General features: G+C 47.8%; 1 protein-coding gene across 1 annotated transcript in view; it reads left to right on the top strand.

The window, feature by feature from the left end:
* Window positions 1–24,470, top strand: part of SPNS2 (SPNS lysolipid transporter 2, sphingosine-1-phosphate) — a 155,674-nt gene that overhangs the window by 43,998 nt on the left and 87,206 nt on the right. The window contains exon 2 of the mRNA XM_084823098.1: window positions 13,620–13,685. Within this exon, the coding sequence (XP_084679224.1) occupies window positions 13,620–13,685 (66 nt within the window). The remainder of the gene's footprint in view (window positions 1–13,619; window positions 13,686–24,470) is intronic.

The following is a 24,470-nucleotide window of genomic DNA, read 5'->3' as shown; positions in this document are numbered from 1 at the left end:
AATGCCAGGTCAAGACTTTTTTCCCAGGCATTTGTCCGCACATGACGAGTTTTAATCAATCCTGGATGTGTCTTTGGTTATGACTGACAGTTCAAAGTTGTTTTTAGTTATATGTTGTTTGTGTATATTGCCCATGTGCTTTTATATAAATGTTTTTTAAACTCTGTATATTGTATTTTAATGTTTTAATTTCTGTAAACCGCCCAGAGAGCTTTGACTACTCGGGGGGGGGGGGGGCTATAGAAATGCAGCAATTATTATTATTATTCACCTAATTTTGCACTTTCGAACCAATATGGAAACGAAAACTTAGTTATCCTTTGAAATCCATATTTCTCCAAATTTGCTATTAGAGCACACAAAAATGCATCTTTTAGTGAAAGTAACATTCAGAAAATTGGGAAGATTGCTTGCAAAAATGGGTATATTGGGCAAAATTGTGCACAAAAATGCATGTACTAGGAGAAACGCACAGAAAAATGCATACGAATTTCTGTGAGAACTTTAAAAAAATCTCCAGTGTTCGATTGGAAAAACGAGACACTGAGAAAAAACAAAATTGAAAGATTCGTCCATCCCTACATGGGATAATTGACCAGTACTGGACCCTGTGTTTTGAGGTTTTTAATAAAACTTACATTTTAATTTATAAATATTTAATGCAGTCTTAAGCATATCAGGCTACCTGTATTTATGTTTTGGCAGTTTTCTAATTGCTGCTCCACCAAGCTCATAGACAATGGCAGAGGGAGTGAGGCGAGGTGCATGCTGTCTCCCCCCGCCCCCATAAGTAGATTTCCCCTCCTCATTATTCAGCCCCTGTTGATACTTGAAGATGTAAATGGCACTTTTCACATTTAAATTATAACTGAAGTATAACAAGGGAATTACAATCGGGCTATAGTGCTTCCCTGAAAAATTAATCCCATCAAAATCAATAGGACTGAGCTTGGAGGAAATAAGTTTGGCGGGGGGGGCGGCGGTAATTCAGAAGTTCTGTTTCAGAAATTTAAATATGCGGGGCGAAGCTCTCTCCTCACCCAGAAGTGTTCTTTCCCTTTCCGTCTCCCCCTCTGCTACTTTTTTATTGGTGCTGTCACTGCCTTTTGGGCACCCTCACCTCAAAATTTCTGGCTGTGGATGGGCCTGTGAGGAATAAATGGAAACAAGAGGTGAGTCGCTAAAACGAATGCATAAACTCTTCCTTTAAACTTCCAAGAAAAACAGGAGAAAAATGGCCTCAAGTTACACGAGACGCCCCCTACCGACACGTGCGCGTGCGCGCACACCCTCCTTGCTCCGTAACCTGAGGTTTTGTGCCCTCCACTCGACCCGAGAGGAACGTTTGCTTCCCAGGCATTCAAACGATGAGAACAGGGCTGGTGTTGTCTCCCTCGCTCTCTGTTTTTTTAATTAGCGAGATCAAAGTCTAGATTAAGGTGCAGTCTTGCTGCCAAATGGTTGCAGAAATCAGGTGAGCATTCCTCACATTTATGACATAGAGGCGTAGAGGTAGCCACCCCGGCTCCCGCCTCCAAAGTAATCGTCTGCAACAAATGACGGAGAGTCAATTGCATAAGGAACCTTGGTGGCCAGTTTTGATTCGGAGCAGCGGTTGTTTCTGCTGCTTTGCAACATTTTGCAGTGTTAAGGGATAGGGGAAAGGCCCCGAAGGCAGGGCGGTGGCTCACTGGCAAAGCGCCTCCTTTGGATGCAGAAAGCTCCAGGTTCAACCTGGGAAATACTCCTGCCTGAGCTGCTCCCAGTCAGTGTAGATCAGGGGTGGGGAACACGCGGGGTGATTCCCGCTGCGCTGCCGAATTCGGCAGTGACAGGGGAAAAGGTTTTTTTTTTAACGAAAAAAGTGTCCGTATCCCAACAGAGCACTGAAAGGGTCAAATTTAGCTGGCTTGAAAGCTACACTGGAGTGTTTGAGTGCACCAAAAGGACAAACAAGCTAAATTGAACCCTTCAGGCACTCTGTAGCATTTAAAATTTTTAAGACCATTTTTGAGGGTGCCCTGCAGATTGCACAGTGCACCACGAACAGTGGCCCACGGGGGGGGGGGCATTTCCAGGATGCTAAAATGGCACCCGGACCTCCCACAGTTGCCCATCCCTGGTGTAGGCTGTACTGATCTTGATGGGCCAGTGGTGTGACTCTGTGTAGTGCAACTTCCGAGTCCTGAGACTGATTTGAGAAATTCTCCTTGTTGAACGTTGTCGTTTAAAGCGTTCGTATTTTATATGGTTTTATGCTGTGCTTTTAGTTTTTGTGAATCGCCCAGAGAGCATTAGCTATTGGGCGGGATTTATTTATTTATTTATTCAATCAATCAATCAATCAATCGCCCATCTGGCTGGTCACCCGGCCACTCTGGGCGATGCATAACAACAGAACAGTTTAAAACAATAAAATTCTACATTAAAAACATCATATTTCTAACAATACCCTAACCCACCCCAAATGCCGGCCTGAACAACCACGTTTTCAATGCATGGCGGAAGCTCATTAAAGAGGGGGCATGGCGGAGTTCCCTAGGGAGGGAGTTCCACAGAGTGGAGGCCACGACAGAGAAGGCCCTCTCCCTCGTCCTCACCAGTCTAGCTGTCCTGGCTGATGGGACAGAGAGAAGGCCATCCAAGGCTGACAGAAATGAAATAAATTAAATTAAATTAAACCAGAACTCAAGAGGAGTGAAACACCCAGTGTCGGGTGAATCCACATTACAGTGAAGAGACAGGGTTGGAGCCAATGATAGTCTAAATTAGGTCCCATTCATTTTAATGGGTCTACCTTAAGTAGGGCTAACACAGGGTACAACACGGAATGGGCCCCTTAGGGCCCAATCCTATGCAAGTTTAGACAGAGAAAAGGCCTACAACTCCCAGCATGCCCCAGCCAGCCATGCTTATATGATTGATCCCAAGCACAAGCAGTTGAGGGTGACATAAGCAGCCGCATTCCACGCCCGCGCTATCGAGGCATTTTCCCCGAGTGCAAAAATAATGGGTTTCCAAGATCTCTGAAAATGAGATTTCTCTCCCCGCCCCCCGCCTCCATTTCTCCCTCTCCGCCCGGGAGCAGCTCAGCCTTGAGGGAAGGCGCATAGGCTGAGCGCATTAAAGGAGGATCCATGTGTGCATGTTGCAAAAAGCTGATTGTGTGGAAGGGGCTCTTGGGGTCTGCGGTGCGGAACGCTCGTGCCGGCATGTAATTGGTTTTTCACAAATCCTGGTTCATCCCCCCCCCCCCCCCCGTGAAAGGTGTTTTATTTTTGGAGCTGTTTTCTCCTCTCTCTCCCATGGCTAATTACATTTCATTTCTCCCCTCTGATGTTTATAAATTACCTGTTGCATGTTCTGGAGGTGAGCCAGAACCCTTTGTGGGGGAGGAAGGAATCGTTCAGGGATCTTCTTCCCACAGGGATGGCAAACAAAGGAGGCAGAACCTGGCTGGGCAGAAGGAATAATTTTGGGTGGGGCAAAACGTGGGGCTCGGCAAAACAGAGGCTGGGGCGGTTTCCAAAGGAGCAAGCAGAAATGGTGAGCAACCAGATCTGGATGCATGGCAACCACTGCTAAACATTATCCCACCAGAGGGGTTGGATGGTGCTTTCCATGAGTCACTGGGGCAAAGTAGATAAGCGTGCTGGTACTGTTCGTTGGGAGAGCCGGGTTCAAATTCCCAGTAAGCCGTGGAATTCAGGTGCGCCCTTACTGAGTATCCTTTTAGAGTTGACTTTCCCAACTTGGAGCCCCTCTGTTGGACTACAGATCCCATCATCCACTTGCGTGCTGGCTGGGGGTGATGGGAGCTGCAGTCCCAATGCGTCTATGTGGTATCAGGTTGGGGAAGGCTGTTGGGGAAGGGCGGGCTAGAACTAATTTTAGATAGATAGATAGATAGACAGACAGACAGACAGACAGACAGACAGACAGACTGTCCCTACCATACAAGGTTGTTGTACGAATAAACAGAAGCTCAAGTGTGCAGCCAAAGTCACCTTCAATAATAATGATCCCCACCACTGTGGGTCTGTCAGTCCACCTTCTGCTTCCCTGGTCCGCTTCGCCCATAATCTGGAGAGGTACTGTTGGAAAGCTGAGAAGGAGGGGAACTTTTTATCTGGGTGCTGCCAATGGGAAAAATTCCTGCTTTCCCCTGTCTTAGAGAAAAATCAGTGCCTTTGTGAGAGGAGCAGCCATTACACCAACCCCAACCCTCATTTATTTATTTGATTTAGACCTCCCCTTTCTACCCAAAAATGGCACTCGGGGCTGCTCTCTGCCTCCTCTCAGACCTATTTGCATGTCTAGCAACCCACACACCTGAGCTGTGAAGTGTGGCTGATGTTGGCCCCTTTAGCATGAGGTATGTTGGTTGCCAAGCATGCAAGGAGTTGTGAGATGAGCATGAGGGGTGGTGTAATGGCTGCTCCAGTCAGGAAGGCACTGATGGCTGTCTGAAGCAGGAAAAATAACTTTATATTGAGTGTTCAAAGTGCTTCATGGCCATAAAACAGTGCTTTTGCAGACCAGTAGGAGAGGGTCCTCAGCTTTCAGAGTTGTTTCACTTGCTAGCACCTTACTCTTTACTCTTCAAGGATCATATGGCGTGTATTTCTTGTATATTATTTAATGAATTCCGTAAGATCAGCCTTCTGGATCCGCCCAAAGGACTATCTTGTCCAAGCCTTCCCCCAGCCAGCTGGGGGATGCTGGGAACTGTAGTCCAACACAACATCCAGATGCTCCCAACAAATAGTGCATGTAGGAGACACCTGGGGATATGGAGATGGTGGGTGATGTGTTGGAGGACAGAGCCACACGTCCGGCAATGCCCCCAAGCTGTCCTGCCGCGCTCAGGCGTAGCGGAGGCAGCTGTGCTGAAGGAGGGTTCGCCTGCTAGTCCAGTTGACTTCAGTACATGGATCTGGGAAGGGCAAAGAGGGCGACGTCTCGTCCTTCACCCCAGGCAACCAAACATCTTGGGCTGGCCCTGGTAACGATGGACCGTCTGTTTCTACTCTCTGTGCCTCACCACACATTTTTACTGGTGCCGTGCCGAAGATGGCTCCCACATAGTTTTCGACCATTCTCATTCACTTTGATAGAAAAGAAACAGCTTTCGAAAAGAACATTAAAGGAGAAGAAATTTCGTAGAGATCCTCGTGGGTTGTGTTCAGGGTTCTTGTGCTTCCTTTACTTAGGAGGTGACCGAGGAGTGTGTACGAGGCGCCCTGTAGACACTGTAGACACTGTAGAATCATCGCTGTGCACCTGCATTAGAGACGGGATGTATCCACAATCACCCCTCAGAAATTTAACATTTGGAAAGTCCTGGGGAAAGTGCTGAAACCTCAAGAATAACAAGGAGAGCTGAGCCGACATTTTTCAGAGGACATTTTTCTCAGAAAAGTCCTGAGATTTTTTGTTTTCTTACCCCCTAGAAATAAAAGGCCACTTCTCAGAATTTCCCCAAGTTTTCTTCCCCATATTTTGCTGGGTTTTGCCTCCCCCCCCCCCCGCAATGCCCTGGAACAATGCTAGATATAGGGTATTGTGAAGAAGCCAAAATGGGACCCAGGCTGCCAACACACTTGCCACTTGCTGTTGCCATTTGCAGTGGCCGTGCAAAAAACCAAAACCCCGTAGGAAAAGAAAGAAAGAAAGAAAGAAAGAAAGAAAGAAAGAAAGAAAGAAAGAAAAAAGAAAAGAAGCTGTGCTACAACCCTTGCCGGGGGTGAGCCCTATTTGTGAGAAATCCTTGGAGAATTTCTCCTCCCACTGGAGACATTCGGTGAAATTCTCCTCCTAGTTTCTCTGCCTGCAAACAGAGTGGAGAATTTCAAGAGGACATTTGTGCACAGCCCTCATTTTTACCCATCATTCCGTTCCACCTCCACGTTAATCTTGGATGTGCGAGGTGTGAAATCCGGTGGATAGCAGTGCGTATCAGGTCATTTTGTATCGGGACATGCAAATATCCAATCTTTCGGGCATCGCTCTTTGCTGAGGATTGGATTTCTTCCTCCTTCGGCCTTTTCCAGAGAGGACTCGTAGGTCTTTGTCATGCACAGGTGAACTTGGTGCGAGGAGCGCACACGGCCAGCTCTTGATCAATGGAAATGAGCTAACTAGGCCCAGAGCAGTTACCCCTCGTCGTGATCCTATCTCGTGGCTTTCCTTTGGCCTTCTTGGCTGTCGGTGCTCTTGACACATCGGCTGTCCGCACCCTCCTTTTGTCGCGTTCAGCCCGGGCTGATGTCGGCACTGCTCAAGCTGTCTGGGTGCAACGCTGACTGTTCCATGGCCCAGCAGGTGACCTGGTCTAATTCAGAGCCATGCATCCCAGATGGGTCCTTGGCAAACCAAGGCAGAATGAAATTTAATAGGGATAAATGCCAAGTTCTGCACCTAGGAAAAAGAAATCAAATGCACAGTTACAAGATGGGGGATACGTGGCTCAGCAACACTACAAGCGAGAAGGATCTTGGAATTGTTGTAGATCACAAACTGAATATGAGCCAACCATGTGATGTGGCTGCAAAAAAGGCAAATACTATTTTGGGCTGCATTAATAGAAGCATAGCTTCCAAATCCTGGGAAGTACTAGTTCCCCTCTACTCAGCACTGGTTAGGCCTCATCTGGAGTATTGTGTCCAGTTCTGGGCACCACACTTTAAGAAGGATGCAGACAAACTGGAGAGGGTTCAGAGGAGGGCAACAAAGATGATCAGGGGACTGGAAACAAAGCCCTGTGAAGAGAGACTGAAAGAAGTGGGCATGTTTAGCCTGGAGAAGACTGAGGGGAGATAGGATAGCGCTCTTCAAGTGCTGGAATGGTTGTCCCAGAGAGGAAGGCCAGGATCTCTTCTCGATCATCCCAGAGTGCAGGACATGGAAGAATGGGCTCCAGTGACAGGAAGCCAGATTCCGGCTGAACATCAGGAAAAACTTCCTGACTGTTAGAGCAATACGACAGTGGAGCCAATTCCCTAGGGAGGTGGTGGGCTCTCCCACCCTGGAGGCCTTCAAGACGAGGCTGGACAGCCACCTGTCAGGGATGCTCTGACTTGGATTCCTGCATTGAGCAGGGGGTTGGACTCGATGGCCTTGTAGGTCCCTTCCAACCCTTCTATTCTATGATTCTATGAAACCGAGAGTGCATAATGGCATCATGCATATATGTATGAAGATGGCGCTTAGTCAGCTTGTGCATGTTGTAATTTCTCTCCTGCACGGCGATTGCCAAATAAAAAGGGGCCATTTCTCATGGAAGGGTGTTACCTGCTTTCTGGCTGTCGGTCTGTAGCATCTCCTGAGACAGGTTGATGAACGTCCTGATTAGCGCCCATTTTTGTCTGCCACCGACGACTCCGTTGCATCAGGTGCTTTTGTTCCAACAGGAGATTCCTAGCGTGTCACTCAGACTTAGAGCTGTGCCGAAAATTTCTCCCACATTTTTTTTCGACCATTCTCATTCAGTTTGATAGAAAAGAAATGGCTTTCGAAAAGAAAGTCGAAGGAGGAGAAATTTGGAGAGATTCTCATGGGTTGGGTTTGGGGTTCTTGTGCTTACCTTACTCATGAGGTGGCTGAGGAGTGCACAGGAGCGTCCTGTCTGTCATTGCACAATAATGTGGCAGCCTGTAGCCTCCTCGGCTTCCCGCACTTCAGTTAAAGCCATCATGCGGAGAACATCATGAGGCGATTTCTGCTATGGGGCTTTTTCAGTTCAGGGAGGCTGCAGAGCAATAGAAAGATGTGTAATCGAGAGAGAGAGAGAGAACACGCACAGCACCCTCGGCCACCTCGCAGGGATTAGGTAAGCTCAAAAAGGCCACCAAAAGAAATTCAAAATTCTGCCTCAGAAGAATTGATGTCGCTGCCACTTCCAGAAGCGGCGCAATAAACCCAAAACCTTAAGAAAAAAGGAAGAAGCTGTTCGACAACCCCTGCCAATAGTGAGCCCTGTCTGTGAGAAACTGTTGGAGAGTTTCTTCTGCCCTAGGAGAAATTCAGTGAAATCTCCCCCCCACCCCCCGATTTCTGTGCCCACAAATAGGCTGGAGAATGTTGAGAGGCCGTTTGCGCACTGCTCTAGCCAGACTGCCGAAATTCAGTGGAGGCTGGTGGTGCCGAAGTCAGTGGGGCGGTGGAACCAGTCAGAACTCTACAGGAGCTATCCAAGGTGCGGGGCCTCCCTCACATTGGAGAACCGTAGCTACAAACACCTTTGGGTGGTTTGTGGCCATGCAAGCGGGAGCTCTGGAAACGTAATCGAGGCAAGGGAGGAAAGCCAGCGTCTCCCAGAAGGAGTTTAAGGGCAAAAAGTCATGCAAACAGTCAGGGAGGCTCTGCTTCTCTTCCCTCAGGTGTGTGTTTCATCATCCCTGTGGTCTCTCTGCTGCGTCTCCAATTTAATTCTTCTGAAACTGTAGAAAAACACTCGCAGGGCCTAGATAGGGTCCCAGATGGGCTTGTGTGTGAAATAGGAAATTGGCTCCAATTAGCAAGGCAGAGCTCCGCCAATCCCAGGAGACCTGTTTTCCTGAGCATCTATCTATCTATCTATCTATCTATCTATCTATCTATCTATCTATCTATTAAATTTATTAATCGCCCATCTGGCTGGTCACCCAGCCACTCTGGGCTATGTACAACAATAAAAACAGTTTAAAACAATAAAATTCTACATTAAAAACATCATATTTCTAAAAATACCCTAACCCACCCCAAATGCCTGCCTGAACAACCACGTTTTTAATGCGTGGCGGGAGCTCATTAAAGAGGGGGCATGGCGGAGTTCCCTAGGGAGGGAGTTCCACAGAGCGGGGGCCACCACAGAGAAGGCCCTCTCCCTCGTCCTCACCAGTCTAGCTGTCCTGGCTGATGGGACAGTGAGAAGGCCATCCAAGGCTGATCTTGTTGAGCGGCCTGTCTGGTGTTGCTGGAGGCGCTCCTTCAGATAGGCTGGGCCAGAACCATATAGGGTTTTAAATTGGAATGGGGGCAGTGGCTCTCTAGCAGTAGCCAGGGCTGAATTTGAACATGACAGGGTGGCACCTATGGGAAAAAAGGCTTCCCCATCATCCCATCTATTTCTGATATCCAGAGATGAATGCTGTTCTTTATGTAGCCAAACCGGTACCACCCCCGTGCAAGAGGGAGGTGGCAGCAGCTGTGGGGAAACCCTGAGGTTTGCAGAAGTACTAAAAATCTGACTGGGGGTGTGTGTGTCTCAAGGAGAGGAAACACCTGAAAACAGCCCAGTGAGGTCTGAGTGCGCTCAGTGGCTATGGAGTGTTGTGACTGACTGACTGTGGCGGGGACAGTTAGCTAGGAGGGAGGGGGTAACAAAATGGAGTGTCCTAAAAAGGAGCACTTCCACTGCAACATTTTGTTACAGCCTCTGCTTGTAATGGAGGAACTGGCTTCCTGGGTGAGAGTGAACATCTGTCTAGTTTGTCATCCTGCTTCCAACAATGGCCAGCAACTTACCTTTGTGCCCCTTTTGTGGGTTTCCCATAGGCCTCTGGTATACTGCCTCTGACCATGTGGGCTCCACTTAGCTGTAACGGCTAACGAACACTGATAGACCCATTCTTTATGAATGTGTCTTGTCTGCTTTTTAAAAAGAGGAACATAAGAAGAGCCTGCTGGATCACACTCAGTGGTGTCTGGGAGGCAGGACTCGCAGGGACACCATGCCGGGATGCTGATGTTGTCTGCTACCCCGCTTGGAATTCCCTGTTCCCTCTGAGCTTCACTGCAATCCTCACAATAGCTGGGAAAAGGGGAGGGAATGGATTTTCCTTGCAGCAATATATTGTTCCTATTGTGATTCCAAGTATTTTGGGGCTGGCTTGGTTCAGAATGGGCAATTAAGACCTGTTAGCTTTATCGAAGACGTGCTCCTGGTGGAGATCATAGTATCATAGAAGAGTAGGGATGGAAGGGGCCTATTAGACCCTCGAGTCCAACCCCCTGCTCAGCACAGGGATCGCAGATGAAAACTGCTAGATCTGGTTTGTTGATATGGATCCACGCAGCTGCCTGCATTTTTGGAGTCTGGTTGGGGTCATGGTTTGCTCCGGCACTTCAGAATTTACCATTACATCACTGATCCCACTAAAAGTCCATCTAGTCCACCATTCTCTTTCCTATATGGTTCAGTCCAGATGCTTCTGGGAAGGCTGCACGTGGGTCATGGTGTTCCCAGAACATGGAATTCAAAGCTATGTTGCTTCTGCACATGGAGGTTTTATTTGGATGTCGAATTGTTGTAACCACCCAGAGAGCTTCGGCTATTGGGTGCTATAGGAATAATAATAATAACAACAATAACAATAATGCTCTGCCCTTCTACTGAAAGTTCTCAGAGTGCCGTACAACAAAATCAGAAAGCCATATAATATACTTAGTAAAAAGTACAAGCACAACTAAAAATCAATTTCTAAAAGCAACGACAGAGAACATGAAAACGACGACAAAAACTTAATGGCAGCAAGCTGAAAAGGTGCCACGCATTAAAACTGGCAGCAATAAACTAGGTGTTACACATTAAACCCTTTGAAATAAGCGCTTTCAATTCCTGTTTTACTTTTTTTTTTTTTTGCTTTTTGTCAGTTCAGAACTAGCCTTATCGACTTCATTCGGCCTCCACTGGCGAATCAACTAAAACTTTAGTTGATTAATCTGATTAAGCGGTTAAAATGTGCACTCCCCAATTTAAAAACCTCTGCCAATGACTTGAATTCTTTCTGTCTGAAATATCGGAGCATCATTTAGTGTACCCCCATTTGCAAAATGAGCGGTTCTATCTTCTTCGCATCATGCTTAAAAAGAAAAGCCTTAAGAAAAGAGAGAGGCTCTCATTTAATTTTATTTCCAATATGAGTGTTCTTCCTGGCATTGTTTTGGATGCCCTGTGGAAAAATATGTCCTTGGATAGTCAGTCTTTTCGTGTGTGTGTGTCCTGCCTCTTCAGAAAGCTTGCAGAGCTTGATAGGCCTCCAGGAGTTACATGAGATTAGAGAAGAAGGATGCTCAGGCTGTGTGCTGATGGATGGGGGTGGGTTGTGAGTCACGTTGCCACACAGCGGAGGCTGGGGGCTCCAATGTCAGTGGGATGGTGAATCCGCTTCGGGTTTCAGTCAGAACCAATCAGAACTGTAAAGGAGCTATCCAAGGTGCAAAACAGCTCCTTTAGAGTTCTGACTGAAACCCGGAGCGGATTCACCGTCCCACTGACGTGGGAGCCACCAGCTTCCACCGACTCCGATGATCCTTCGCCATTAGCTCCTTTAGAGTTCTGACTAGTTCTGAATGGAAACCTGGAGTAGATGTACCAGTCCACTGACATTGGAGCTACCAGCCTCCTCTGTTGCCATGTGTCGTAATTTGCAGAGGACAGTCCTGTATTTGAAGGCCTGTTGGAGGACTGTCCTCTTTTCTGGAGGGGTCCTCTGTCTGAAGGGCTCTCTGGTCCCAGAACCCTAAGAAAGGAGAGGAGCGGAGGCCTTGAAATTGCCCGTCAACACATAGCCCCCTTAGACAGCCCTGGAGTGCTTCAAGATGGCCGACTTCTGTTACTAACCATCAAAAGGTGTTCTGCACCTCTTCCGTCTTTTCATCCTTAACGGGGGGGTTTTATGGAAAGAAAAAACAAAGAAAGGAAGAAGCGGTGGGAGCACACGGGAAGGTTACAAGTGGAAGAGGTCATCATTTAGACCCCACTCCACACACCCCCTAAAATTCTGTGAACGAGGCAGGGTAGTTGCACGATAAAAACCTCCAAAGCGCCCCTGGCCACAGTCTTTCTCCCTGGGGTGAGATGCATTGCATTTCTATTTAAATAATAATTATTATTTCTAAATATGCACCCATACATATAAATTAGTACATGCACATTTGATTCAACTCCATTTCCTTTTTTTGCCCTCTGATTCGGTGGTGCGTTTCCTCCTTTTTGCGCTGCATATCTAGCCGTTTCGGAGCTCAAATGAACATTTTCAAGCACAATGTTTCTTGTTCGTATTAGGTTACAGAAACTGGAATTCTCCTCCTCCTCCCCCCTCCTCACCCCCTCTCCAAAATCTTCAACTGTAAGGATTTTAGGAAAAAAAGAGCAAAGTTTGAGTTTGGGAAGTTGATACATCTCACCCTTTAAAATTCAGCCACAGTGCTTAACATTTAAAGCTTTTTTATATTCTTCAGCTGGATTTTCAAAGCAAAATGGTTAAAAGGCTGGCCGTCCAAAGGTCCCTGTCTACGTGGGGAATTGCAATTCTATTCAGTTATTGGGAGCAAACCCCACTGAACTTAATGGGATGTACTTCTGAGTAAACATGCCTGGGTTTGGGCTTCATGAGCAACTGTCCTCATTCTCAGCTCGCATTTCATTTCATTGATTACGTTTCTAAACCGCCCAATAGCCAGTTTACGAAGATTAAGAAATATTAAAAATCCATTATACATAGTGTAAAAACCATTTACATACAAACAGATAAACAGACAGCACACACACAGATGCACATATATCTAAACCCTTTTAAACAATCAACAATTTTAAAAAATCCAGGGCCCGATTTCAACCCAAGGTTGAAAACTTCATCATATGCTGCAGAGGGGAGAGGAAGGTCTTAACCTGGTGCTGAAAAGATAACAATGTTGGAGCCAGGTGGGCCTCATTGTGGAGATTGTTCCAGAATTGTGGAGCCACCACCAAGAAGGCCCTCTCCCTTACTGCTGCCTTCCGAGCCTCCCTTGGCCACAGTGTCTGGGCATGATTGGAGTTTGTAGTCCAACGCATCTGGGGAGGTCTGGACTAGGAAAACGAAGTCTGTCCTAGCATACCATCCTAGCATACCACCCTGGCCCAAGACAGTTTTGTTTCCTGAGGTGAAAAACAAGATGGTGCACACACACCTCCATATTGCTTTGACACTGGCCAACAGGGCCAGTTCCTCCACTGTGCCTGAAGGCAGGAGGCTAGCTTAGGAACCACAAGGCAGCTTGCAGGGCACACAGCTCCGTCCCCAAACACCTTGCTGCTGCTCTGAACCTTTACCATCCGCCACCTGAGGTGGCTGCTTCAGAGTGCCTCGTGGTGGGGCAATCTCATCAGCCACTCAGAATATATCTCAGCAGCTACCACTTCCTAACGGGAGACTGTGATGCTATAGCATTTGGGAGCATTAATGATGAGATACATACACCCACCCTCGTGGAGATTTACCTTTTCTACAGGGGTAGGCAAGCTGGTGCGCTCCTGATGTTTTGGACTACGACCCTCATCATCCCTGACTACTGGTCAGGGATTATGGGAGTTATAGCCCCAAACATCGGGAGGGTACCAGAGTGCCTGCCTCCGTAGAGCCCTGGGGGTGGGGGGCGGGGAGTTCATCCTCGAAGGATGACCAAACTAGAAACTCATCCTATCCAAATGTTCACAAAGCATCCCCGAAATGCAAAAAAACAAGGGCAGGAATTTCCCAGGAACTGCAACCAGACAACCAGACTGAAGGAACAGGTTGTGTCGAATAAAACGCTGCTTGAACCAGTGTTTACGTTCCATTTTCACGTGTCCAATGTTCTTCTCTCTCCTGCAGGTGTTTTGCTAGACATTCAGCAGCACTTTGGAGTCAAGGACAGCGGGGCTGGCCTGCTTCAGACCGGTAAGAGAGCTTTTTTCCTCTCGTGTTGCTGGTGTTTGCCTTCCCCCCTCGCCTTCTGTGTGGTTTCTTAAGCCAAGGTCGCGGCGTCCTTGCGAATGCGCACTGGCTTTGTTTTAAATCGCAGTCAGCTGGCAAATGTGTTTTTATGCGCCTGTGCCCTTCTTTGGCTCCGGCTTCGCTGCTCTCCAGAGCGGGAGGGGAGCGACATGGATGCTTGCTGCATTTGTCGCCTGGGAAAGAGCATCTTGGCGACCCGGGGGGCGGTGGGGAGCCGACAGGATCACCTGCTTCGCGTAGGTTTGGGGCACTGAATTAAGGTTAAGGAAGTGCGGAGCCGATGATAAAAGGGAGAAGACATGTTCCGAGGGTGAAGTTAAAAATACCTGCATGTTTGAGCTTAAATCTCTTACTGCCAGTAAGGAAGCTTTAGCAGAGGCATTTCAACCTCTGAGAATGCATAGAAGCCAGCACGGAAGCCGGGAAACCACCAAACAATTGGGGGGAAATGGTGGAGCTGGTGGAAGGGATCGTTTCCACCTGGGGAAGCCTGGACATACTTTTGAGGTTGCGGGATACCCCTTTTTTTAGTAGAACACTGAGGTTCCACTAACAAAAACCAGGTGCAAAGCAGTGGCTTGAGGGGTGGGGCCAGTCGCAAAATGGTGGCTCAGGGGATGGAGCCAATAATGGCTTGGGGGTGGAGCCAGTTAGTTCTCAGGGGGTGGAGCCAATGGTGGCTCAGAGGGTGGAGCCAGTTGGTTCTCAGGGGTGGAGCCAATACAGACCCCATGACCCACACATTAGGACAACTTGCATATCCAAGTTCCAATCTATATCAGAATTACTATACATCAGGGATAACCTGTCTGTCTCCGCTCCCCTCTACTCAGCACTGGTTAGGCCTCATCTGGAGTACTGTGTCTAGTTCTGGGCACCACACTTTAAGAAGGATGCAGACAAGCTGGAGAGGGATCAGAGGAGGGCAACGAAGATGATCAGGGGACTGGAAACAAAGCCCTGTGAGGAGAGACTGAAAGAACTGGGCGTGTTTAGCCTTGAGAAGAGAAGACTGAGGGGAGATAGGAAGTACCTGAAAGGTTGTCCCAGAGAGGAAGGCCAGGATGTCTTCTCGATCATCGCAGAGTACAGGACTCGGAATAACGGGCTCAAGTGACAGGAAGCCAGATTCCGGCTGAACATCACGAAAAAATTCCTGACTGTTAGAGCAATATGACCATGGAACCCATTCCCTAGGGAGGTGGTGGGCTCTCCCACACTGGAGGCACTCAAGATGAGGCTGGACAGCCACGTGTCGGAGATGCTCTGACTTGGATCCCTGCATTGGGCAGGGGGCTGGACTCGAGGGTCTTGTAGGCCCCTTCCGACCCTACTATTCTAGGATTTTGTGATGCTATGATAGTGGTTGCTGTTGTTAATGAGCAGTTAAAAATCCTTGCTGATCTCTTAAAATCACCTGGAGAGCTACCAGTAGAACCCAACAATGGAGGCTGGTGGCTCTGATTTGGGTGGGGCCCATTCTGGGTTTCAGTCAGAACCAGCCAGAACTCTAACAGAGCTGTCCAAGGTGCTGAACCTATTTGGGGGATAGGGTTCAGCACCTTGGACAGCTCCCTTAGAGTTCTGGCTGGTTCTGACTGAAACCCAGAATGGATTCATAACCTCGTTGAAATTGGAGCCGCCAGAAATCGGAGCCCCGCCAAAATCCAGTGCCACCGCTAGAACCCCATCTGCCTTCTCCCCATCCCTGATCGAAACTGACTGGCAGTCGCTCTAGGGTTTCAGGGAGGATTCTTTCCCAGGAGATGATGGCAGGGTTTGAGCGTGGGACCGTCTGCATACAAAGCAAGGGCTCTACCAATGAGCTCCAGCCCTTCCCTGAAGAAATAAGGTTTTGCTGTTGTATGCCATAGCATCTCACCCCTGCCATTAGCACAAACCTCTTTCTCTCAGCCTCATCTGCAACATGGGGTTAATAATAATAATAATAATAACAACAACAACAACAACAACACTGACCCACCATAATAATAATAATAACACTGACCCACCATACGTGGCTGGTGGAAGGGTTACAACCAGATAACATATGGCAAAGCGCTTTGAATGCCCCTCCAGCGCTCGACACATGGCACTGTTTTTCTTTCTGACTCGGAGTTATAATAATATGACGTAATCAATTACACTGGAATTTAATGGTCTGCTTCTTTAAGGTGGGGGTGTGGCCAAAGGTGGGAGAAGGTGGGGCTTAAATGGGCATGGTGGAAGGGAGGACTGGGGGTATGACACCTGGACAAGGGGGGCAGATGGACCCTAATATTGGCCAGGGACAGCAGAGCTGCTCCCTACCAAGGGGTGATCAGGCAAAAAAGACTACTGTTATAGTCAAGGGTGATGGATAAAGAAGAGGGATGGGTACAGGCCATTTTCTAGGACCCAGCAACCAGCTGCACTACCCCTCTTGCAGTACGGAGACGTGGTGGGGTGGGAGCAGCAGAAATTGAGAGTGAAGAAGCTGAGCCCTGAACAGCAAGCTCCTAGTTTTTCTACCATTCTATAACATTCATGGGAAGTGTCTCTCTGGTACAGCTGGGACCCCTTTGTGGATTTAATTTTTAATGTTAATATTGGACCGCCTCGCGTCACCTCCCTCCCCCTCCTTAAAAATACTTCTGGGCGCCTTAGCCGGTGAGGTTGTAAGACAGAGACCACCAACAGTATGTGGAAGAAGATTTATTTCTGCTCTGCTGTGCCAGCGCTGAGCAGGGCTGGAGGGAGAGAATGGGCTCAGGAAAGGATTACGGGAGCAAAGTACGCGAGTGACTGTGTGCGCAAAGGACGATCGGTGTGCCCTCTTCGGTTCTGCAAATATCTCTGTGTGATGGGCTGTGTCTGCAAAGCCTCTCTAGTTCAGGTCTCTCTAGACAGTTCATGTGTTCCCTGTTCCCTCTGTTGCGTCCCCGGTGCCCTCAGTATGCTGGGAAGGAGAGAATCTGAAGCAGGGAGACTGCTGTATTGGCGTAGATTCCCAGCGTGATATAGAAACTTGACTGTGCAGGGTTCTAAATTGCACAGGGACTGTCTACAGGTAACGGGAGCCTACCTGCTGCAACCCTTCACCCTCCAATGTGTGAAGGGTGGGGAGGATGAGATGGAGGGGACGAGCCCAGCGAGCGCATCCCTGCTGTCCCCCCACATGTGATGGGGAACGTGTGAACAGAGGGTTTCTTCTGTATTCCACATACCTTTTCCCCTCTCCCCTGAGAAAGAAGACGAAACAATCGGTCGGGTTTTGTGCAACCTTCCACCGTATTTGGGTGGCAGCGTTTCATTGACTGATCGATTGCTTTCATTGATTAAAACGTTTGGGTTTGAATAATTGCTGAATCAGGCAGCGGATTTTAAATGGGCTGATACATTTTTTAATAACAGTAATAAAAACGGCAGGGGCCAGGCACCCATTTAGGGGCATTCCTTCCCTTGTTCTTAGATGAGCACTCTGCATTCCCATCTTAATGATTATTTATCTTTAAGCCAGACTTGGACTGGACATTTCTTCAAATAGAGGAGCGTCCTCTGTAAAGTGGGACAGGTGGCTACCCTAAACACAATTCAATGTGTAGGCCAGCCTTCCCCAACTGGTTGCCCTCCACATGCGTTGGATTACAACTCCTAGCATCCCCCAGCCAGCTGGTGCTGCTGCTGCAGACAAGGATATGATCGTGCCCATAAATCCCATCTTCAGTCCAAACTGCATGCTGAGAATTCTGGGTAGTGTGAACCTCCTGCCAGCTGGGTCTGGCTGACAAACCTGTGGCCAGCTGGTGCTCTTTTGTGAAGACCACATTTGGCTGAACCAAGGTGCATGGTACATGCTGAAAACAGACGGCCTGAGTTTTCCCAAACCCTGCGAGCAGGAAGTGGTACCTCTCCGTTGCATCCAAGGCAGTGTTAGGCATGCGTGCGCATCAGAGATCTTATTAACCCATTCTGTTCTTTGGTGCTCTGTGCATGGTTGTTGTTGTTCAGTCGTTAAGTCGTGCCCGAGTCTTCGTGACCCCATGGGCCATAGCACGCCAGGCCTTCCTGTCCTCCGCTCCCTCCCGGAGTGTGCTCAAGTTCATATTCATTGCATCGGTGATGCTATCTAGAAGTTCTCAAATGAAACTTAGCACTTTATCATGTGTCTGTCCTTTTTTTAAATGTACTCAATGTACTAATTTAGTCCTGTTGAACCAGAAAGATGTTGTTTGCAGTTGCTTCAGACATCACAACATAAGAACATAAGGAGAGCCCTGCTGGATCAGACCAAGGGTCCATCTAGTCCAGCATTCTGTTCACACAGGGGCCAACCAGCTGTCAACCAGGAACCCACAAGCAGGACACGAGTGCAACAGCGCCCTCCCGCCCATGACGTAATTTCAGTTTTAAGTAAAAACCAAGATATGAACCACCTTGCAGTGCAGAACATCAGTGCCAGGGGCCACATCTTGCTCTCCTGGAGTATGAATCTGGGCCTCTGGGGTTCCCCTTCTCCCAACCATCGATCCTTTGGTAGTTGGCTGCCCAGAGTTTGTGCAGCCCCCCCCCCCCTAAAATGTTGAACTGCCTCTCTTAATGTAAGAACATCAGAAGAGCCCTGCTGGATCAGACCAAGGGTGCATCTAGTCCATCATTCTGTTCACACAGTGGCTGACCAGCTGCCCATGGGACACCCACATGCAGGGCATGAGCGCAACAGCACCCTTCCACCCATGTTCCCCAGCAACTGGTGTACATAGGCACACTGCCTCTGGTGCTGGAGGTAGCACATAGCCATCAAGACTAGTAGCCATCGATAGCTTTCTCCTCCAGGAATTTGTCCAACCCCCTTTGAAAGCCATCCAAATGGGTGGCCATCATTACATCCTGCGGTAGTGAGTTCCACAGTTTCACTCTGCACTGTGTGAAGAAGTCCTGCCTTTGATCTGCCCTGAATCTCCCACCCATCAGCTTCATGGGAGGACCCCACTGGGTTCTAGTTTTTTGAGAGAGGGAGAAAAATGTCTCCCTATCCATATTCTCCACATCAAGCATAATTTTGTAGACCTCTATCATGTCTCCCCCGACAAACCATGGTTTTCGCTAACTGGAGTTTAGACTCCAAAACTTGACTGGTATTACAGGCAAAGCATGGTTTGTGCCATTTCCCTCTTTCCCCCACACCTTCTGTGAGAATCTGAGGATTGTATCTCAAGAAACGGCTTCTGTGGGCAGAGCAATGTCCCAAACCAACGTTTGTTGATTTGGATGCAGCTCCAAACCATGAGTTGCCCAACAGGTGGCTTGCGAACCATCTTCAAATTCCTCGAGGCCTAGCTGTGTGGCCAATGGGCAGGAATGCTGGGAGATGTAGTCCAAAATATCAAAAGGGCACCAGGTTTGGGAAAGGCTGATCCAGTCTGTAGTAGCAAAAACAATGGTCTTGTATCACATTAAAGACTAAAGGAGGACACGAAGAAAGGGAGCAAGCCAGACTTCCCACAGCAGAGAGTTCCGCAGCCTGGGTGCCACCACCGTGACGGCCCCGTTGCACATGCCCCTGATCCGCCCCTCAGTTGGCACTGGAACATAGATCTGAGCCTCCTCTGAAGGCCTAAGTGTACAGGCAGGTTTGTATGGGTGGAGGCTCTGCCTTTAATCCCAGCATTACATGACTTCTGGACTTAAATCAGAAAACCAGTTTTGAAAAATTGGCAAAAGGAGTGCAAACTGCATTTAAAAAATGGATGAGTGCTTTGGGAATTTTTTTTTAAACGATAAATGGATTTTTAGTGTGTCCTTTTTAAAAACCGGCTATTTTAAGGTCTCCCAGCAAAGGAAGTCCTGCTGTTGCAAGGCTATACGGGTTGGAGGGGAGGAAGCTGCCACCAAGGGCTTGTTACGGGAAGCCCCCTCTTTGCTGTTCCGAGTGGGAAAAAGATAAGGATCTGTCCTTGGGCGGGGGGATGTGGGGGATGCATTGTGAGAGTTTTATTGGAAGGTCAGCAAAATCTGACCTTCCAGGCACATTCTTTCCTGCCCAGTAGTGCCATCGGCAGCACTCACAATCAGCAGAATAGAGTGGTATAGCTTTTCCTGGACTGTACCACTTTGGGCAAGATGTTGCATGATGGGATGCTCCTATATCAAAAAATGTAATCCTTTCCTTGCCCATAGAAGATGAGCTTTTTACGAAGAAAGATTCAGCCTGGCCTTACCTTGAATGAATGCTCTATTTCTATGAGAAAGTGTGTGTGTGTGTGTGTGTGTGTGTGTGTCTGAGAGAGAGAGAGAGAGAGAGAGGGTTCACACAACACACTAACCCACACTCAGTGGTTGAGTGTGGGTTGTTGTTGAACCATGGATTAGCTGTGTTGTCTGAACCCAAGACGTTTTCCGCAAGATGGCTTATTAACTGTGCAGGGTGGCTTATTTTTCTCAAACGAGCCACCTTGAGAACCCATGATTTGTTGTTGGGTTGTTCAGGGTGGTTAACCAGCCACCCTGTGGAAAATGTCCTGGGTTCAGACAACATGCTAACCCACAGTTCAACAAACAACCCACAGTTCAACAAAAACCTACACTCAACCATTGAGTGTCGGTTAGTGTGTTGTGTGAACAGCCCCAGAAGAAAGTGAGAGAGAGAGAGAGAGAGAAGACTTTTCAGCAGTGGCCCCTCGGTTGTGAGATGTCTTCTTCAGAGAGGTGCGCCTGGTATTTACTTTCATGTCTTTTCAGTGCCAGGTAAAGGCTTTCCCCCCCGAACCTGCCCCACTGCCCAGGACTTTTAAACTTTATATTAGGTTCTCCTCTCCCCACAACCTGTAGGCTGAAGTGAGCCAGTGCATGGAAAGATTTGCCTGGACCTTCTGATCTCATATCTCCAGGAGCATGGGCTGTTTCAAGCAGGTGGTCAGAAAAGACACTGTCCTGTAGAGCTGGGCAAATGCCCTCCCCCTTTTATGGCCCCATTCACCATGACACATTTTGGTGCCATGCCTGGGTTGGGATGATTTTTCTAGTGGGTGGCAAAACTTCTTGGAGCCCTTCAAAGTTCTGCCGAGCTGGTGGCTGCCGTTTTAGATTTCCCAGAATACCCCATTCTGAGGGGCATTTGGGGTGGGAAAAAAATGTCCACCACAAAAAAATGGCTCCTTGAATGTTTGGCTCAGTTCTCTTGTCATTCATTTTCCTTTCCGGGCAGGTTGTTTGAAGAGACAAAAGCAGCCAAAATCATATATAACGGGGCTCTCCAACCTTTTTGGACCCGTGGGCACATTTAGGAATTTCAGACCATGCTGTGGGCACCACCACAAAATGCCTAATCCGTGGATTGCTGCTTTGGTGTCTACCTGTTGCGTCTATGGGTCTTAGGCTGCTTCTTTTTCCGCAAAAACTTAGTTTTGTGTTTCTTGGATACCGCAGCGTCTCTTTAATAAGGGATTGTCTAATTTGGCTAATTGCTGGTGGTGCAATGCAGCTAACGCTTCTTTGAAACAAATGTTTTGGCAATGTCCACTAGTTGCTTCTTTTTGCAGGGAGGTTATTACACTGATAAATTTTGTGCTGGAATGGTCTTTAATCTTCATTGATGCACACGCTCCTTTAAACGATTAAAGGAATCGATTAAAGGATTAATTTCCATGGAAATTAACAAATGGTCAGTGTAAATGGATTCTCTGTGCCTTTTTGACAGCTAAAAGACTGATTTTGCAACATCGGAAGGATAAAGACTCACCCATGTTAGGGGACCCATTTGCAGGTGCTGCGTTGGGGACCTCTGATTGATTGATTGATTACATTTCTGTACCGCCCAATAGCCAAAGCTGTCTGGGTGGTTCACAAAAATTTAAACTACAAGTATAGCATAAAAACAATATAAAATATAAAAGCCTAACACTGCAGTATAAGAGTACGAGAGCCAGTGTGGTGTAGCGGCTAGAGTGTTGGACTGGGAGCCGGGAAATCCGGGTTCTAGTCCCTACTCAGCCATGGAAGCTCACTGGGTGACTCTGGGCCTGTCACAGACTCTCAGCCCAGACTACCTCACAGGTTTGTTGTTGTGAGGATAAAATAGAGAGGAGGAGGAAAATGTATGCTGCCTTGGGTTCCTTGCAAGAGGAAAAAAGGCAGGATATAAATGCAATGAATAATACAACCAGCATAAAATCTATGAGCAAATGAGAGATTTAAAATACAGTAACAAATTTAGAGCTTTGGCTATTGGGCGGTATAGAAATGAAATGAATGAATGAATATAAGACAGCAGAGCTCAAAGACTAGAATGGTAAAAATTCTGATAAATAATATCTAAGGTCCACCACCGATTTCTGAAAATAATTCCAGGGCCTGACATCAAAGGAGTGCCCTTCACTAAAAAAAGACACACAGGCTGCTTTTGCACAGAACAGTAAGCCTGATTTCTGGAGGTTCCTGGCGTAACGCAAACAAGCTGTATGCTCGTGCACGTAGCCCATTTGTTCCTACTTGGCTCCTCCCACGAGTACGAGCACATTCCTGGTTTGTTCAGCATGTTGTCTAAACCTGTGGTTCCTGTCCTGTTGCTTCTTTTACGTACCAGAATTGTAAACTAGGGTTTGTTCTTGGCTTACAAATCCTGGTTTGTTTGGGCATAAGCCAGGATCCTGGGTTTGGATGACACACTAAACAAACCATTTCTGGTTAGTTTAGCCAATCACATTAGTGGGAGCAAATGAGTTGCATACACTAAGTAGCACACAGCTCCAGAATCCTGCCTTACTGTTCTTTGTGAATGGCCACAGAATGAAACCAAGACGTTTGCCTGAAGTTCTGGCAAGTTTATTGGATAGATTCTCATTAGAACTCACGAGTCATTTTAAAACACCAGGTGAGTGTGCACGCATGTGCAAATAATTTTAACTGCAGTCAGGGCAGCCTGAGGTGACCAGCTTTAAAATGTTATCCTCTGCCTTTTGATGCCAAGAAGCTCTTCCCTGTGTGTGGGCCGTCGACATGATGAACAGTAATGAAATGTCACCGTGTGAACTTTTTAGACCCTGATGCTGGGAAAGATTGAAGGCAAAAGGAGAAGGGGACGGCAGAGGATGAGATGGCTAGATAGCATCACCGATACAATGAATATGGACTTGAGCATGCTTCAGGAGAGAGCGCAGGACAGGAAGGCCTGGCCTGCTATGGTCCATGGGGTCACGAAGAGTCGGACACGACTGAACGACTGAACAACAAATCATTGCCGGAAAATCCTGCTCACTCAAATCCCACAGTGTAAATGCAAGCCGAATCACGGGTTTTCCCCGAACTCCAGGGACCTTTTGTGGATTTCCCCCCCAGCCGCAATTTGCGCAAATAGAGATTCCCGCAAATTACAGCTGCAAATTTGCATATTTTGCACAAATCACAGCCCAAAATAGGGTGAGTTGCGCAAATCGTGGCCAAAAAATTGCGCAAATCGTGGCCAAAAATTGCGCAAATCATGCAAATTTGTGCAACTTGTGGCCATAATTTGTACAAATTAAATAACACCGGAAATCCACTAGCTGGTCTGACTGTCTGCAGGCTGAATCAGGCCAGGTAGTGGAAGACAAACCAAAGTACAGGGGGCTGAGCCGAAGAAAGCTCCTTGAGCTCCACCCCACAACTGGATTCCTCTGACATCCCTAACCTTTTACAGCAGAAAGGCAAGACACAGTTTTTAAAGAATCAATAACCTACTAAACTTGGCAGGTGGAATCCTATATAATAATATTTATTTATCTGTTTGCTTGTTTCATGTATATCCCGCCTCTCCTCCAAGGAGCCCAAGGTGGCGTACATGATCCTCCTCCTCTCCATTTCACAGTGAACACTTTCTCTGAATGTGGGCTGTTATGTAGCCAAACGGGCATGAGCCATGCTGAGGAGGGAGGTATTGGCGGGCTTGGAGGAACCATGTGCAGAAGTACAAAAAAAAAACACCTTTCGAAAAAAAGTAAGTTGTTGTCATATAGGGTTGGAAGGGGCCTACAAGACCCTCGAGTCCAACCCCCTGCTCAGTGCAGGAAGCCTGATTCCCAGGCGGTCTCCCAGCCAAGTACTAACCAGGGCTGACCCTGCTTGGCTTCCGAGATCAGACGAGATCAGGCGCATCCAGGAGTGGGGAAAGCCCAAAACAGCGCAAGAAGGATGAAGTGTGCTCAGTAGCCATCAAAGGCTGATTGACCCTTGGGAAGTAAATCATGGAAAACCAAGGAAAACCTGAGTAACCTGAAAAAGGGCTGGCTGGTGCCCTGAACATTAACGCTCTGTGCTGCAGCATTTTGTTGCAGGTCCCACTTGTTGCCCACTAGACTTGACATGTGGAATACTCTTCACGCCACTATCACTCACATAGGGGTGCGCTCTCCGGTGGTGACTGGGGGTGGCGGGGGGTGGGGGCTCTGAGTAACGTTTTCACAGGCCCTAACTCTTTTATTCTGACATTATAGCTTCACCATGCTCAAAATAGCTATATCATGTACTCCTGTGCACTTGAGTGCCATTTCACTGCCTTTAATGCATTTCTAAGGATGACGGGTGAAGTGTTCATGGCCTTGGGGCAAGTGGACCCAGAGGAACATTAATAGGTGGTGCAGAAAAGATGAGAGGGGACCCACCATCAAATCAGCTGCCCCACCATTTTCTGAACCACTGCAAATGGCATCTCTCCTTGGTTTGTCCTTCATGAAGATACCAACCTGCTCCCCTCCTTCCCGCATGAGTATCTCC

This window comes from Heloderma suspectum, chromosome 16, assembly GCF_057233095.1.
Source record: "Heloderma suspectum isolate Gila_16-S chromosome 16, 16-S_ref, whole genome shotgun sequence".
Lineage (NCBI taxonomy): Eukaryota > Metazoa > Chordata > Lepidosauria > Squamata > Helodermatidae > Heloderma > Heloderma suspectum.
Note: the sequence above shows the minus strand (reverse complement) of the source record. Positions and strands in the feature narration are given on the sequence as shown.